We start from the raw sequence: 18,122 nt of genomic DNA, 5'->3' as shown, positions 1-18,122 counted from the left end.
TACATGCATGTACTCACTTTTTTTTTTTTTTTGCAGAACCATTTAAAAATTGATTGCCATCAGTATAATACTTTACCTCTAAATAGTTGAATATGTATCTCCTAAGTGCAAAGGCATTATCCTTCCTTCCCACACTAAACTTAGGAAATTTCACTTGGATATAATACTATTATCTCTGTTCACTAATATACATACATACTCAAGATGTTCCCAGGTGTCCTCTTAGTAATATCTTTTTAGTTGTTGGTTTTTCCAAATCAAGGATCCACTCACAGATTGCACATTGTATTTAGTTGTCATGTCTCTGCCTTTGGACTTCTTACTTTGTTGCTTGTCTGACATTATTTGGTTTGCATGGGTTTGAGGACTGATTTTAAATCCCCACAGCGTTTCTGTCATGTTGTTAGTCTTGCCAATCTTTGAATTTGGCTCCAGGTGGTCAAAATGTTAATTTTTTTAAGTTATAAACTAGAAAATTTTTTAAAAATGCATACTGTTAGTAATAAACCTCTTCTAAAACACTTCCTAAAGAAAACAATAATATGAAATCTTTGTGACAGAAATATATAGATTTCACTGGTACAGTTTGAGTAGCAGGAAGCTGTATGAATGAGTTATCTTTCTGTATTCTAGAACTGAGAGCTTCTTGAATTCATTTAGAACTCATGTTCATATGATCATAATTATATATGCTTTATAGTGAAATTCTCCAGAAGTAGTCTGTCTGCAGAATTTTTAAGATGATTATCTTGCCATAATTGGTGTCACCATCAGCTGCTTTAAAGTGTCATTTAATTCTAGAACCCCTATATACTTCTTCAATGAATACTAAACTTTAGCTCTTTTGATTTATTATCTGTTAAAACTACGGGATTATCAAAAGCTCCACCCCCCTGGAATATGTGGCCAAGAAACTGCCTCTCATTCTTTTGATTGTTTAGCTAAGCAATCTCTTTCCTACCATACTCACATAATTAAAATAGACTTTTTATGATCAACTATATCTTTATCAAGCATAACCCCAGATTTATGACATTTTACGCCAACTGCCCTAACTGAAAGCAGATACTTAATAGCTCTGTTAGTGGGCTCGTAACTTCTTTGCTGTAAAAATTCTTATTCAGAATTACTTCTGATTCTATAATTGATCTAATGACAACTATCTGCTTCTGTAATTTGCATGTTTAAAAACTGTTTTATTCTCAATTTCAAGCATCATAACTTACTTTGAAGATTATATTGTTTCACTCTTTGTTCTTAAGGTTTTGTAGCCAAATTTTATTCACAGCAATAAAGTCATAGTGTACAAAAATTTTGAAGTATATTTTAATAAATGGCAAAATTTTCTTATCAGTATTGTGTGACTTTTAAAGCCTCTTATTATGTTCAATGTTACTTTTTTCACTTTAATTTAGCATTTTAGTGTTTCTTAAGTTTGTTTCAAGATGGGTTTTTTTGTAGCTCAGAGACCTAACAGATACAGATTTCCTTAGATGAATTGTTAATTTGTAAGTGCATCTTAAAAGATTTTGCAATTAAGAGTTCTATTTTTAGATTCTCACTCACTACTCTGCTTTAGATAAAGGTATCTTAAGTTCTATAGCTTCCTCCACCAGTGCATAAACTATATATAAATAAATACATACACTCACTCACAGCAAGGAATAGATCACAAAACAGGAAGCTCTAAAATAGTGTTAAATATCACTTATATTCTGTAATAATACAGGGTAACTGAAGAGAAACATAGATGTATTCGCTTTAAATGATCTTCCCTTAAGGTCTTAACTCTTCAGCTAAAATTAAAGAACTTTTTCGGTAGCAATGAGATCAGGCCTATTATTTGTGGAGATATTATCTATAAAACCATAAGTTTGATTTTATGATTTTAAATTTTAACTAAGTTCATAACTCTCTCTAGTTAAAATAAATGTTAGGATTTCTGGAAAAAATTACCTATCTGCTGTGTACACATAAATTCCAATAAGTGTAAACTATATTTTCTTCACTAGATGGTAGGAATTCTGAATTTTCTTGGAATTAAATGCTTTGGTTAATTAAATCTGGTTATTAAGCATAATAATAATTTAATAAAAGACTACTATGTGCTGTGAGTATAGAAGTATGCAACTAAAAGTGTACAGTTGTAGAATGATGGTTAAGAAACAGAGGAAATCACATTTGATTTGAGCAGTAGAATGAGAACATTTCAGCTAGATCTTGAAGAATAAGTAGGTAGTATTTCAACTAACAGAGAAGGAATGATTGTACAGTTTGTTGAAAGGGAGAGAAGAGAAACAATGTAAGCAAAATAGGGATAATGTGGAGTATTTTATAGGAAAAATGAGTTACCTAGTTGATTGATTTATAGGGTACAGATGCAATGTAAAACAGGAAAAGTAGAGCCAAATTATGGAATGTTTTCATTTCTGTGGTAACATTTTTAGAATTTGATAGATAGTAGAGAATCATAGAAGGTGTTGAACAAGGCCATGAGAGAATTATTCTTTGTAGAATATTATTCTGATAGCAATGTACAGGGATGTTTGAAGGTGAGAGGCTGATCGAGAGAAGATTTACTAGAAAAGTCATTGAAGTTGCCCAGGATGGTAAGAATATAAACTTAGAGATGTGGCAGTGGCCTTATAAAAGAGAGGAGGAGATTTAGAGACTTGGCACCCAATTTATAGATGGAGGAAGAGGACAGAGAAGATGTCTAACATGACTGAAGTTTCAGACACAGGAGATTGAAGAGATTATTGGTGCCATTAACAGAAATAGGGAACTGAGAAAGAATTAGTTTGGAAATAAAGGTATTCGATTTTAGACATGTTGAGTTCCAGGTTCCAATTATAATTTTAGATAGTGCCTTCTACAGGTAAATAGAAATTCAGCCCTGTGAATTTAGGAGTCATTCTGAGCTGGAGAATAACAGATTTCAGAATAAACTGAATACTGTTAATATTTAGCCTGAGGAAATAGAGAAGATCCTACTCCCAACCCTCAGGAGAAGAAAGTAGAAAGAGAACATGGGAGATCTGAGAATAGACTCTTAGAGTGCTTATGTTGCCGAGCTATGAGAAGGAAAGCCACTAACAAGAACAAGAAGACCAAGAAAGAGGGTGGTGAGAAGAGTAGGAATGTCTAAATACTGTCCTGTTATAAAAGCCAAAAAAAAGAGTTTCAGGGAGTAGGTATAATTGAGTATTTCGGAGAGGTTCATTTACACACCAAGTAAAATTGAAAGGTGCTTTTAAACACATAAACCAGTACTTAAATCCAAATTCATGTTAGGCAGAGTGGAGGTATGTTGGTCGTTACAGTGCAACAAATGTCCCTTTGGAAATTGATAATACTGCCTCATTTTTCTCAACTCTAAAATAACAGTAATAATAGTATTTCATTAGGTGCTTGTAAAGAATAAATTAGATAACCCATGTGAAGCACCTAGAGTGTGACATGAGTAAACACTTGGTAAATGTTCGCTTCTGCTGCAATGTTCAGTAATTGTTATCTGCTATTTGACTGTTTTATCATGGAGAAACATCATTTATTTCCGCTTTGGGGGATATTCTAGGGCTGGGATTGGCAAACCGTGGTGTCTGGCCCAAAGCTGGCCTTCTACCTGTTTTTGTACAGCCCACAAGTTAGAATGGTTTTAATATTTTTAAACGGTTGGGGGAAAAAATGGAAAGGAAAAGAATATTTTGTGACACAAATTCAAATTTCAGTGTCCCTAAATAAAGTTTTGTTGGAACATAGCCATGTTCATTCATTTAGGTATTACTGTGGCTGCTTTTGTGCTACAGCAGTGTAGATAAGTAGTTACAACAGAGACTCTATAGTCTGCAAAGCGTAAAACTTACAATCTGGCCCTTTACAGAAAAACTTTGCCAACCCCTGTTCTAGAGTACTGTGACTTTAAACTCAGAAATCAATAAACAGTCATCTCAATGCCTATCATATTGCATGAAATATTACAAAGGTGTTCCTGAAATTTTCTGTCAGTGGAGTTAGTGTTTTACTAATTTTTTTTCACAGTGCCACTGACCAAAAGAAATACCTCTTTGTTTCATTTATTATTCATTATTAGGTGCAAATAAGTTAATAATGGCAGTTTGTGCAGTGTCCAACAGATGTCACTGTGCGTCTCTCAGAACTTTAAAATATCCTACAACACCCCTGAGAATTTGTTCTGACCCCCTGGAATGCCTCAGTGCACAGTGGGAACTGAGGAATGCTGTCTATCATGTCTTTGTTTTCGACTCTATTGATAGGAATTAATTACTAGAAGTACCAGAGGTATCTTATAACCATTTTGTCCATGAAGTAGCTCTCCAACATCATGAGTACTTTAAACTGCTCATTCCAACAAACTTTGGCAGTAAATATGAAAGAAAGGATTTTTTTAAATTACCCATATCCTATGCTCAAAGCAACTAGTTAGTTGCTATATTTGTCTGTGTATATTTAAGTATTGTTGAATATTTAAACTCTGTAAGTGACGTTGATGAAGTGAGCTAAAGATAACAGATGTTTCGTTTTTAGGGCTGTTGGAAAGCCCTGAAAGTGAAATAAATATATGCACCAAAAAAAAATAGTTTTTAGTTGAAATGTTTAGATTAATGTTTGGTGGAAATATCAAACAGTAAATTTAAGGCTATAAAATTAAAAATATTACTGAATTAAATACTATAATTAGAAAATATATAGTATTCTTTCTTTATTGATTATGCTGGATTTAAAAATTTCTACCCCAAGTATATAAATGAGTAAAAACAAAATTAAAGTGCAGTAGTTTGTTCATTCACATATTGTAATATTATCTGCTGTATGTGCCTTTAACTGCTTTAGAAGATTCTCTGCTAGATTCGTTCAGATTATCTCAGGCTAAAACTGAAACTTGTTCACAGTGACTTTTAAAGTTTGGATTATTACCCAGTTATTGGGTTTCAATTTATTATAAAATTCTTTTAAAAAGAAAAAAGTGTGTTTTGCTCATAACCTCCTTTTCTGTTTTCATGCTTTCAGTCTTTCTCTCTTTACCTGTCTTATTTTAATTGGCTTTAGTCTGATTTCATTGCTCCTATCATGCCTGTGGTGGAATCAGTAGATCCTGCATCATGGAGGCAGGGCTTGCGCAAAACTGGCATTGTTCTTGTGCCCAATAAGGGTGAAAAATCTATGGTGAGGCATTTCTATGTGCAAGGATTTATATTAGGTTACAACATAACAAGTTTAATATGAAGATTGGTTCCAAAGATGCATGATTTTAAGTCCTTATGCTGTGCTCATTTTTGTTCTCTATATTTGCATCATAATTTTTCTGTGTGATATAAAGTGTGGAGTGTGTTTTCTTAAATCTAACTTCTACAGAGATAGTTGATTCCTTTTTCAGTTTTAGATCTTTACATTTTTGACTAAGACATTAACCTACTTAGTAAAAGTATTTCTCTTGAAACTATTAACTGTGAGTTCAGACATGTTATCTAAAAGTTGTTTCCGGCTTAAGGACTGATCCGTCTTGATAATTCTTTTTTTCTTTTCCTTAAAAATAAAATAAAATAAAAACAGTTTCCAACCTCAGCTACAAAAGTTTCTCCCAAAGAAGAAGAGAGAAAAGACGAGTCTCCTGCATCTTGGAGGTTAGGACTTAGAAAGACAGGCAGTTACGGTGCACTTGCAGAAATCACAGCGTCTAAAGAGGCTCAGAAAGAAAAAGACACTGCAGGTGTTATGCGTTCAGCTTCAAGTCCCAGACTTTCCTCCTCTTTGGATAATAAAGAAAAGGTAATCTATTTCTCAATCTGGTTTCTTTAAAAACTCTAATAGTTTGTTTCTCAGGAACATCAAATCCGATGGGTTTTCTACTATGTATCATTAGATCTGTGTATCAACTTAATTCACCTGGCTTAATGAATTATTCACTAATACAAATCTACCTACTGTAAAGAAATATCTAGATAGAATTATACGTATTGGAAAATCAGATGTATTCGCTCAAAACATAAATTATGAGATTATACTCAATTAAAGGAATCTTTTATCCTAGTTGAAATTTACAATAAAATATATAAGAAACAAGTTTATTTTATTTATTAAGAAAGTTTTTTGACATTTAGGAACACATTTATTCTAGAATGAGAGTATACTCATAGGTTGCATTTATTCGGTATCTGCAGTTTCTTTACCTGCTTTTTCATCTGATGCATCACGAGCAATTTCATCTTAATGAGTGGTTTTAATAACTATATTTTGAAAGGTAGTATTAAATTGCATCAAATAGAATGCACACAGTTCATGCAATGCTATTTTATATAGTTGCATTTCAGTGCTTGGACTTTTTTTCCTCTGCAATTTTCTTCCTTTATTTAAGAGTGTTTCCTTGTATCAGAAATTCATTTCCTTTGGTCAGAAAGGGAATTTCTCATCAAGTAATTTTAATATTTTTTATTTTGTATAAATTTATTGCCCAATTGTTTTCCAAGTACTTGATGCCAATATAGCAGGCAATATAGTGGGAATGTATCAGATGCCATGTCACAACAGTCTCAGCCAGATTTAGATAAATATAATTTAAATAATTTATGTTTTGAATATTTTAATGTTATATTTTAAAGCATAGAATGTCAAGGTAGTAAATAGTTTGTATAACATAAATGTTGGGACTTATATGTGAGACCTTATTTCTCTAGAAGAAATGAGGATATTTTACCTTATGGTACTATATTACTTTAAGTAATCTATTATAGAAGTTTTAGAAAAAGTCATTGAAATGTGGGAGAATTTTTCTTCCTTTCTTCTGTTAAATATTATCTAATTCTAGATTAAAGGACAAAGAAAAGAAAATTAGTTTGAACAGGCTATCCTTTAGTGCTTATGTTAAAGATATCAATTTCAGAGTTTAGCTAGGAACTATGGAAATACTATAAAGTAAACTGTGATGGGTGTGTAATTACAAATCGTTGAATACTCTTTGCTTAATACTTCCACAGCTCCTATAATCATCACACAGATTGATTTTTAGTCTTTTTTTTCCTGTTGTGTAGGAGAAAGATAGTAAGGGAACTAGGCTTGCGTATGTTGCACCTACAATACCCAGACGACTAGCCAGTACATCTGACATCGAAGAGAAAGAAAACAGGTAAATTCATTATGATTTGCTTTTATGTTCTTACTGTAAAATCTTTACTATCTAGCATGAGAATTCAAATATGAGCATTGTAATTGTGTGGGATATGGATCGCGGGAAGAGACAAAGGGTATTCCTGATGGAACTCCAAATGCGTGGTCCTGAGGAGGTGCAGGCTTGGTATGTTCATGAAATAGAAAAAAAGAAAAAGGCATTGTGGTCAGAAGACAGTGAGGGGATGATGGTGGCAGATGAAGTCACAAACTAGTACATGCTCTCTAAATGTTTGGAACGTATAGAAAAGGAGAAAGAAGAGGGAAGAAAAAGTCCTTAATCACTGTCAACATTTTAGTTTGTTTCTTACTAATTTTCAGCACATGGTGTGTGAGAACTTTTTAATATAGTTATAGTCATGGTATAATAATCCAGTTTTCTGTCTTGACTTATTTTTCACCTAACATCTCACATGTAGCCTTAGATGTTAATATATGTTTTCCATAAACATTGTTTTTCATTAATATATAATGATCCATAGAATAGATCTGCTGAGGTTAAAGTAACCATTTACCCTCCCCGAACTGTGAACATTTAAGTTGTCTAATATTTGTGATCATAAATAAAACTTCTGTGAACATCTCAATTTTCTCCCCATAATTAAGATTATACCTTAGGGATAGAATCTTAGAACTGGAATTACTTTCATTTCTTAATAAATATTCCAAAGTGTTTTCCCAAGGGATTTTACTAATTTCTGCTTCTACCAATGTTTATTAATATACCGTTTTCTTAACCCTATTTTACAATTACCTACCAGAAATCTGAAGCATATTCTTTTCACAGAGACTCTTCAAGTTTGCGAATAAGTAGTTCGTATACAAGAAGAAAATGGGAAGATGATCTCAAAAAAAATAGCTCAATTAATGAAGGATCAACTTATCATAAAAGGTAATAATGTAATTCTTAAGTAACTTTTCTGTATTCTTTTATAAAAATATGAGGCAATTTGGAGCCCTCAATTTAATATCATATAAGAAAATACATCCTTTTATTAAATATATCTTTTGTTGTTTAAAGCTTCATCTAAGACATAGAACATCTATTTAAATATGGGTGAAAATTTGCTCCTACTTATGCCTTTCTATTACACTATGTAATTAAATTTGATATTTTATGAAGTATCTTTTAGATTGTAGCGTATTAAAGAAGAACTCATATAATTGCTGAGAGCAGTTGAACTAGATCAGTGTCTTAATTGATCTGGTCATCGTTTGGTGACCTAGAAAATTTCCACCTGTCTCAGACCTCAGAGCTATGGAAATACCTTGAATTAGAATGTTGGTAATAGCACATGGGAGAGGGAAAAAAACCTATAAATTGTTTCTCTGCTAAAGGCAACCAAAAAGAAGAGTAAAAGATGAACAAGTATAATGTAAGTATGGGTCACTCCTAGGAATGTGACTCATTGCTGAAACAGTTTTCTTCAAAAATATCAGTCTTAACTTTCCCTGAGTAAAGCCAAAGCAAAGTGTTTTCCTCAGACCCAGGCTGGCATGACAGTTCCAGAAATGTGAAAGATCAGATCAGATCATCATTCATTCTCGTTGAGTGAGGAGGGGAGGCAATAAAGTGATACACTACCAAATTAGTGAAATCATCTAGACTCTAGCAAGTTGTAGATGCAACTCTTGGTGCTGGAGCCGGTGGTATATTTAGGAACACAATTTTTTAGATTTTTCCTACCCTTGTGAATCTGTGTAATGTATAGACTTTAACTATAGAGTACACATACGAACACATCCTATATAGATATGACTCTTTCCTTTAGTTGCTCCTTCGGTAGAAGACATAATGATTTGATTAGTTCTAGTGTTCCAAGCACCACATCAACACCAACAGTTACCTCTGCAGCTGGGCTTCAGAAAAGCCTGCTTTCCAGCACAAGCACTACTACAAAGATTACAACGGGTTCTTCCTCAGCAGGCACACAAAGCAGGTGAGTCACAGATACATTTTGTGTTCAGGCCTACTGTGTGCTTATGTATGTGCATGCATTTTTGTTTAGAAGATTGTGGGGCTCTGGATTTTTTCATTTACCTTGTTAAAATTATCTGCAAGCAAAAATTGGTTCCCAAAAGAGGCAATTATGCATGTCTGGGGAAAATGTTAAGTTCCTGAATTATGAACTTTCCTTGAATTAGGTTGCTTAAAATATAAATTTGTCTCTGACAGCTCTGGGTGAGCTTTTTTGTTCATAGCTGAAAGATGTCTTTGTGTTTTTAAAAAATCCATCCCTGTAGTCACATGTTTTCAGCTGCTAGAAAGTGCTTTCATTGTTTAGCTGTTTTCCTTTTCTCTTTTTGTGTTGCTGCTTATGATACAATAGTACCTCAAATCGTTTGTGGGCTGAGGATAGTGCTGAAAAAGAAAAGGACAGTGTTCCTACGGCAGTGACCATTCCTGTTGCTCCAACTGTTGTAAATGCTGCAGCCTCTACCACAACCCTGACTACAACTACTGCTGGCACTGTCTCCTCCACATCAGAGGTCAGGGAGAGACGCAGGTGTGTAAAGCCCAAATAGGACTGCTGATGTATCTTGCCCAGTGATGAAAGTTGTTTGTTTTGTTTTGTTTTCTTACTCTTAGGAAGTTGATGACCATCTCTCCAGTAGGTTAATAAATGGAGTAACCTATATCAGCTCAGAACTATGTAAATTGATATAATTAGCAATTACTGGCTTTAAGGCTTGATAACCCACCTCTGACAGAATTGATGTTTCTGTTAAAAGGCAGTGAGCCAGACAGTTGTCTTGTTACTTAGCCATCTTAGTTTTTTTATAGTTGTTTTAATTCAAAACTTTTTGTGATGGATACCTAAACACACACAATCTCACTCATGGAAAAGTAGGTGTAACTGACAAAAACAGGTTTTTTCATTCTTCTCATTGTTCCCATCCATTATTAAGAAATGGATTGTAAACTGTTTTTGTTGTTATTTTTGAGAATTTCATTTTAAGATTCTCTTGCTAAAGAATGGCTTCTTGTACATATGTGTAAGACAAATAATTTTAAATACGTTAAATACATTCACTTAGTTTTAATTCTGGTACATAGAAGGCACTCTTTGGTTAAATTTCTTAAAGGGTCTATGAGTTTTATTTTGTGCATATTTATAAGCATTGCTCATTTCTTCCTGCTGCTGCCAATTGGTATGGAATCATAGATCTGGAAAGGAACTTATCTTTTGTGATATCTTGCTTTACAGAAGAAAACTGAGACCCAGAGATACAGACTTTTCCACTTTATATGGTTAATTAGTGTGAAAGCTAAGGCTAGGCCCAAGATTACAGGCAAATCGGTCCAGTGTTCTTTCTGCTGTATCATGTGTAGTCCCTAGCTTTGAATTTTGTTTTCCTCTCAAAAAAGAGGAAAATCTTAGGAAACTAAATGTAACCTTTTTTATATTTTATTCTTGCAAAATTAAATTAGCTATAAACTGATAATTTCCTTACTAAAATACAAACTGGATTAACTTTGTTTTATTTCTGACACATAGTCTTTCTTTATTTTTTATGTTATTGGAGAGAGTTGAGTTTCAGCTTTTAAAATTAATCCTGAAAGACATTAAAGATTGAGAATTAAATATTTAGAGATATTGTCAGGACAAAGCAGATTCTAATAGTATAAGAAACAAAATGTGCCTGTTGACATTTTTCCTGGTCTATATTACAGAAATTTTGTTTGTCTTAACCTTGTTTCAATGATGTTTGCAATAATATTAATTAATGTTTGTGTTTTGTTTTATGTCAAATAATTGCTTGCAATTTTGAATACATTGTTGGCCTCTTGTTTGTCTTGTAATTAAAGTTCATTAGTGGTTTTGAAATGTATATGGTTGAAAATCTGCCCCAAAAAATGTATATATGATGATTTAAAAGTATATTATGACTGAAAAAGATGTCAGTACATTTGTGCCATTTTAGGTACCCTTACATATGTACTTTTGGATATTATGTAAAGTTACCATACACGCTATAAATTCCACAGTCTTCTTAAATTTTTCTTTCTATTGATCAGGATTGGATGAGGATTTCTTGTTTTTGTTTGTTAAGATTTCCAATGGATTAATTTAGGGGATATCTGAGGGGTGGTAGGGAGGAGAAAAACTAGCTTTAAATAGATGGAACATGATAGCAAATTCTTTCATTGTTTAAGTATTTCTAATTCTCCATAGTCTTTTCAAACTGCAAAACCTTACCTTACTAATAACTTCAAATTTGTAGCGTAAATTCACATAGAACTGTTACTTTAGTATAACCACTCTCTTCCACCACTTTCCCTTGGCTCAGCCAGCTCCCATTTGCCCATTTATTTATCTTGCCTCTGGAAGGAAAAAAGTAAGTGAGAAACAACGATTGGTATTCAGCTTTTTAGAGATGTAATTTGGTTGACTAACCAAAATATAAATAGTATAAATAAATATAAATATTTCAGCCAATAAATGTCAGTGAAATAAAAAATATATAGAATAATTGCATTTATTGAAAAAAATCCCTAATTTAAAAGTAAAACTATTGGGTTACTCAGAAAATAGTAAGCAATCTAAGACTACTAAAGAGTACAATTACATGTTCTATCTAGTTATAAGAAAGAGATCTGGTATGATAGTATAATATAGTAATGATTAAGGCCACAATGGAGTTTGACTGGTATAGTTTACCATCTTTTTGATCATCAGCTGTTTAGAATTAAACACACATAAAATATATTAATTATTTTTCTTCTCTACATCCTATTCTTAGAGGTCTGCTGGTCTCTATTTCACCCCAAGGGAAGACAAAGGAACTGAATATCAGATGGGAACTATCAAATATAGGAAATATATTGTGTATTACAAATTGATAGGCTAGATTTTTGTGCTAATTTGGGGCGAATCTTGTATGGAAAATTTAAATGAGCAGATTTTACAAGTCTGTGAACAAGTAATTTTTATCCATCTAAGCTGCAAATGTTAAATCAGATATGATAAATAGATTTATTAACTTTGATGGCAACTTGAAACTGTGTTGAAAAAGAATCTAGGCTCCTGGGAAGATAGTGTGATGGTTGATTAGTGCTATTTGCCGTGTGTGTAAAAGGGCAAAGTGCCAATGTTCTAAACTAAATATGAAAACTTTGTATGTGTATAGTAGAAGTCAGAATTCAATAGTCCATGTTCATGCTTCCTTTCAGAGCAGCTCCTGAAATGCTGAAGTGATATATCTGGGCTGCTGTAAACTTTTTTTATTTAACCAGATTTTCTATCACAGGTTTCTTCTTTTACCTTTTTTCTTCTCATCTGGTGGAAATCCAAAAAGCAATAAATTGCATAGGGCCAGTAGGTACATAAATAAGTGTTAAATGAATGGAGGAAAAAACTAGCCAGTGGACCATATTTTCCAAGCTGATGTTTCACAGAGCACTTTTCCACATTTAATAGGTGTACCGCAAAAGAAAATAAAAAGTGTTTTCTACTTAAATGATCTTAGGAAATGCTGAGTTAAACACACTTAAACAGATTTCTTCTCTCAGTACTTCTCCAACCTTTTAGTATGTTGTGATTTTCCTGGAGAATGTTAGAATGTATAGCATTTTCAAAATTTATATAACCAATTTCTACAACAAAGCTTCTCATCATATTTCAGATATAATATTTTTTTTTTTTATTAATGTTATGATAGATTACAACCTTGTGAGATTTCAGTTGTACATTTTTGTTAGTCATGTTGTGGGTACACCACTTCCCCCTTTGTGCCCTCCCCCCACCCCCCCTTTTCCCTGGTAACCACCGATCAGATCTCCTTATCAATATACTAACTTCCACCTATGAGTGGAGTCATATAGAGTTTGTCTTTCTCTGACTGGCTTATTTCGCTTAACATAATACCCTCGAGGTCCATCCACGTTGCTGTGAATGGGTCAATTTTGTCTGTTTTTATGGCTGAGTAGTATTCCATTGTGTATATATACCACATCTTCTTTATCCAATCATCAGTTTCTGGGCGTGTAGGTTGGTTCCACATCTTGGCTATTGTAAATAATGCTGCGATGAACATAGGGGTGCAACGGACCCTTGAGATTTCTGATTTCAGGTTCTTAGGATAGATACCCAGTAATGGGATGGCTGGGTCATAGGGTATTTCTATTTTTAACTTTTTGAGAAATCTCCATACTGTTTTCCATAGTGGCTGTACCAGTTTGCATTCCCACCAACAGTGTATGAGGGTTCCTTTTTCTCCACAACCTCTCCAACATTTGTCGCTCTTGGTTTTGGATGTTTTTGCCAATCTAACGGGTGTAAGGTGATATCTTAGTGTAGTTTTGATTTGCATTTCCCTGATGATTAGCGATGATGAACATCTTTTCATGTGTCTATTGGCCATATTCATATCTTCTTTTGAGAAATGTCTGTTCATGTCCTCTGCCCATTTTTTGATCAGGTTGTTTTTTTTGTTGTTGTTAAGCAGTGTGAGTTCTTTGTATATTATGGAGATTAACCCTTTGTCGGATAAGTGGCTTGTAAATATTTTTTCCCAATTAGCTGTTTTTTTGTTTCAATCCTGTTTTCCCTTGCCTTGAAGAAGCTCTTTAGTCTGATGAAGTCCCATTTGTTTATTCTTTCTACTGTTTCCCTCAACTGAGGAGTTATAGTGTCCGAAAAGATTCTTTTGAAACTGATGTCAAAGAGTGTACTGCCTATATTCTCTTCCAAAAGAGTTATTGTCTCAGGCCTAATCTTTAGGTCTTTGATCCATTTTGAGTTTATTTTGGTGTGTGGTGAAAAAGAATGGTCAATTTTCAATCTTTTGCATGTGGCTGTCCAGTTTTCCCAGCACCATTTGTTGAAGAGACTTTCTTTTCTCCATTGTAGGCCCTCTGCTCCTTTGTCGAAGATTAGCTGTCCATAGACGTGTGGCTTTATCTCTGGGCTTTCAATTCTGTTCCATTGATCTGTGGACCTGTTTTTGTACCAGTACCATGCTGTTTTGATCACTGTAGCTTTGTAGTATGTTTTGAAATTGGGGATTGTGATTCCGCCGGCTTTGTTTTTCTTGCTCAGGATTGCTTTAGCAATTCGCGGTCTTTTGTTGCCCCATATGAATTTTAGGATTGTTTGTTCAATTTCTCTGAAGAATGTTCTTGGGATTCTGATTGGGATAGCATTGAATCTGTAGATTGCTTTAGGTAGTGTGGACATTTTAACTATGTTTATTCTTCCAATCCATGTGCATGGAATGTCTTTCCATCTCTTTATGTCATCGTCAATTTCTTTCAAGAAAGTCTTGTAGTTTTCATTGTATAGATCCTTCACTTCCTTGGTTAAGTTTATCCCAAGGTATTTTATTCTTTTCATTGCGATTGTGAATGGGATTGAGTTCCTGAGTTCTTTTTCTGTTAGTTCATTGTTAGTGTATAGAAATGCTACTGATTTATGCACGTTAATTTTATACCCCAGATATAATATTTCTTAATCTCTAATAAGTTTATTCTCTTTCTCTTTTTATTTCTTATTTATTTTTTAAATTTTATTTGTTTTGTTTTTCTTTTTAAGATTTTACTTTTTCCTTTTTCTCCCCAAAGCCCCCTGGTACATAGTTGTATATTCTTAGTTGTGGATCCTTGTAGTTGTGGCATGTGGGATGCCGCGTCAGCATGGCCTGATGAGCAGTGCCATGTCTGTGCCCAGGATTCGAACTGGCGAAACCCTGGTCCACCGCAGTGGAGCACGCAGACTTAACCACTCAGCCATGGGGCCAGCCCCTCTTTCTCTTTTTGAATTACTTATCCCAGAAAAATCATTAGAGTTGTTATAAAAATAGGAAGTACCTGTTATATCTAAATAAAAACCTTAAAACTCATGACAGTAGATATATAGACAGAATGAAAATTATAAAACTACAGGAGAAAGAGAAATGTCAAGCTTTGTGTAGCTCGAGTATCGTGGAAGAGGGCAGATATCCTACAAGTGGCGCTCATCTCTGGATCTATGCGTTGGTACAGATGGAGCCATATGTAGCAGAATCTCAACTAAGAGAAAGTCAAACAAAGGAAATGGCTGATAACCAAAATGTTTAGTGAATTTTTTCCTTGCCTTCCACATTTAGGAGAACAAATTAAGGTAACAGGAAACAAACAATTATAAATTTAATTTTAAAAACATTTAAAACTTAGTCTATAAACTTAAATCAGTACTGATATTTTAGTAGAAACAAAATTTGGTAACATAGAGCTCTTCAATGAAATGCTTCAATTTGATGAAGTGTGCCTTATTGATAAGATAAATGTAGTGCTATATGATAGCAAAAAAACATAGTCTTTCAGGATCTCCTAGAAACCTAGAGATGAAAACATGATAGAGAACATACAGATAAAGAGAAAAAAGGAAGTTATATCATCATAATATAGTGCCATAAGTTGTTGAACCAAATGGAGAAAACAGGTGATATTTTCTCAAATTGGATGATAAAAACAACCTAAGTCAAAATATAGTAATGGTGGGATTTTCATCTTTCTAAGTTTATTGGATGTCTCATTCAAGTAAAAACACCCTCTTGAGAATTTCTTGAGTTCTCTCGTTTACAGTTTATCTGTAAGAAGAGAAACGGGAAGAACCAGCCCTCTAGAACTAACTGTAATCAATGAGTAACAGTTAATTTGATGAAATTGAGGCAACTAGGATCTTGGGTGAGAAACAACCTTATCATCTTAGGGTTAATTATCCAAGGAGTTGAATCCTGGGAAATAATGAATCACCTATTGTAGTTTTAGAGAGACAGATTTCAAAGAATTCAAGAGTGTGGAGGAAAGAAATATGAATTCCTATGTAACAAAAGGAATGAGGGCTCTCTAAAAAGAATTCTGAAGAAACCATAAATGATTCTAAGGAGTATGAAGATATGTTGAACTCTCTGAACTTAGAGCACATTCAAAAAAAACTAGAAGAGGGTCTGACCCAGTGGCGTAGTGGTTAAGTACATGCACTCTGCTTTGGCGGCCCAGGGTTTGCAGGTTTGGATACTGGGTGCTGACCTAGCATCATTTGTCAAGCCACACTGTGGCAGCATCCCACATAAGACAAAGGAGGATTGGCATAGATGTTAGCTCAGCGCCAGTCTTCCTCACAAAAAGACAAAAACAAAAAACCCTAAAAGATAAGGCACAAAACCAAGAATAAATTCTGAAGTTTGTTAAGAATATATGAATAGTGTCACAGAGGTTAAAGAGCAGAATGAATTGCAAATTGAGAAGAATACTAAAGCTAACAAAAGAGTCTTTTTAAAAAATAACATCTGGAAATGGGGGCAAGTGGTATAATCTTGATAAACACCACAGAAAATAGAAGTACTCGACTTCTGAGTGTTCTCTGAGAAATGTAAGCTAGATGGTCATGTAACTAGATGTTAATGATTGAACTTCCCAAGTAATAGTGATCATTGGGGGAAGTTTTCTTGTTATGTTGCAGGCTCTGTCTTATCTCTGCTTGTTCGACTCTTTAATTAATTAACTCTTGGCATAGGTTGCATGCTTTTATAATTGTGCATATCCTGTGATAGGATGTTTACCAAAAACATCACTAATAAATGCACATGACAAGACTACAGGGAGTGTTACTTACTCACTGGTCATCCCATATCCTGAATGTTGCATGCAGTCCTAACCATTGTACCATAAGAAGACACTGACAGTGTAGAGTTAGCCAGATAACTTCATATGTCACCTAGGATAGTGTTGCAAGGAATCAAAAGAGGGACTAAAAGGAATGACATTACATGGTTTTTAAAAAAAAGAAAAAAAAACTGGTTAGGAAGAACTTGAAAACTATGATATGTTAATATGATTATTTTCAATCTAAAAAATTATCACATGGCATTGTTGAATTTCAGAGTGGGTATAACTATTTTCTGAAGACATCTTTTTAAACCCATTAAGATGCTAAACTTGTATGTTTCATTCGCACACATTTTTATGTAATTATGTTCACAGGTATTATATCTCCAACTAACGATTTTTATTTATTACGGTAGATCATACCTCACTCCTGTTAGAGATGAAGAGTCTGAATCCCAAAGAAAAGCAAGATCTAGACAAGCAAGGCAGTCGAGAAGATCAACACAGGTAATAAAGTGTATAACATATAAACTTCCAAATAAATTGCCTTTGCCTTTTTTACTTTCCTGTGAGAATATTGATGTCAGTATATGATGTGAGTAAATCTTAAAAGATAAAAGTTGCTTTAGTGGTCCTCCCTTTGCCTTTGTGTATGCTTATACTGTTAATATTACAATCTATCTAATTAGTGTATGCTTTTGTATCTCTTTGAGTATTTATTTTTTTATTCCTAACATGGTGTCTAGCGCAGAGTATTTGATAAGCGTAAAAAGAATTCTGTGAATGTTTGGAGTTGTGGGGGAATAGGTCTGTTTTATTAGCTGTATCAAGCAGCTAATGTGCAAGTATGAGAAAAATGTCACTTGGGCTAGTTCTTACCTCCTTATCTCCTCCTTGCCATTCTAATTATGTCTCTTATATCCTTTTGTGTCTTTCCTTTCCTACAGTTGAGGAGTTCCAAAATCCACATTCAACTGTTAGATCCTTACCATTACTCACATTTCAAACTGAAGTCTTTGCTAGGATCTTAACATATTTTTTCTTTGTACTTTTATTTCTTGAAATCCAACCTGTTGTTCAAAACTTAACCTTCAAAAATTTTTTCTTTACTGAAATCTTTTCTGTGTGCATATACATATATAAAAACATAAATACATATAAATTTAATATACAGTCATGCATCACTTAAAGACGGGAATACGTTCTGAGAAATGCATCGTTAGGTGATTTTGTCACTGTGTGAGCATCATAGAGTGTACTTACACGAACTTAAATAGTATAGCCTCCTACAGACCTAGGCTATGTAGTACTAATCTTATAGGATCACTGTCGTATATGCAGTCCT

At 33.7% G+C, this 18,122-nt stretch overlaps 1 protein-coding gene across 11 annotated transcripts in view; it reads left to right on the top strand.

Annotated features, from left to right (window-relative positions):
• Positions 1–18,122, top strand: part of PPP1R12A (protein phosphatase 1 regulatory subunit 12A) — a 152,293-nt gene that overhangs the window by 101,341 nt on the left and 32,830 nt on the right. For 4 of the 11 annotated variants that reach the window (XR_011534517.1, XM_070599382.1, XM_070599380.1 and 1 more), the window contains exons 10-15: positions 5,575–5,790; positions 7,050–7,144; positions 7,973–8,077; positions 8,958–9,125; positions 9,516–9,692; positions 17,194–17,284. Coding sequence is in view for 10 of the 11 variants with exons in the window: in XM_070599382.1 (XP_070455483.1) it covers positions 5,575–5,790; positions 7,050–7,144; positions 7,973–8,077; positions 8,958–9,125; positions 9,516–9,692; positions 17,194–17,284 (852 nt within the window). In the remaining variant the exon portion in view is untranslated. The remainder of the gene's footprint in view (positions 1–5,574; positions 5,791–7,049; positions 7,145–7,972; positions 8,078–8,957; positions 9,126–9,515; positions 9,693–17,193; positions 17,285–18,122) is intronic. The other 7 variants (XM_070599383.1, XM_070599381.1, XM_070599389.1 and 4 more) reach the window with 4 other exon arrangements.

Source organism: Equus przewalskii, chromosome 29, assembly GCF_037783145.1.
Source record: "Equus przewalskii isolate Varuska chromosome 29, EquPr2, whole genome shotgun sequence".
Classification (NCBI taxonomy): domain Eukaryota; kingdom Metazoa; phylum Chordata; class Mammalia; order Perissodactyla; family Equidae; genus Equus; species Equus przewalskii.
The sequence above is the reverse complement of the archived record's forward strand: the minus strand, read 5'-3'. Positions and strand labels throughout refer to the sequence as shown.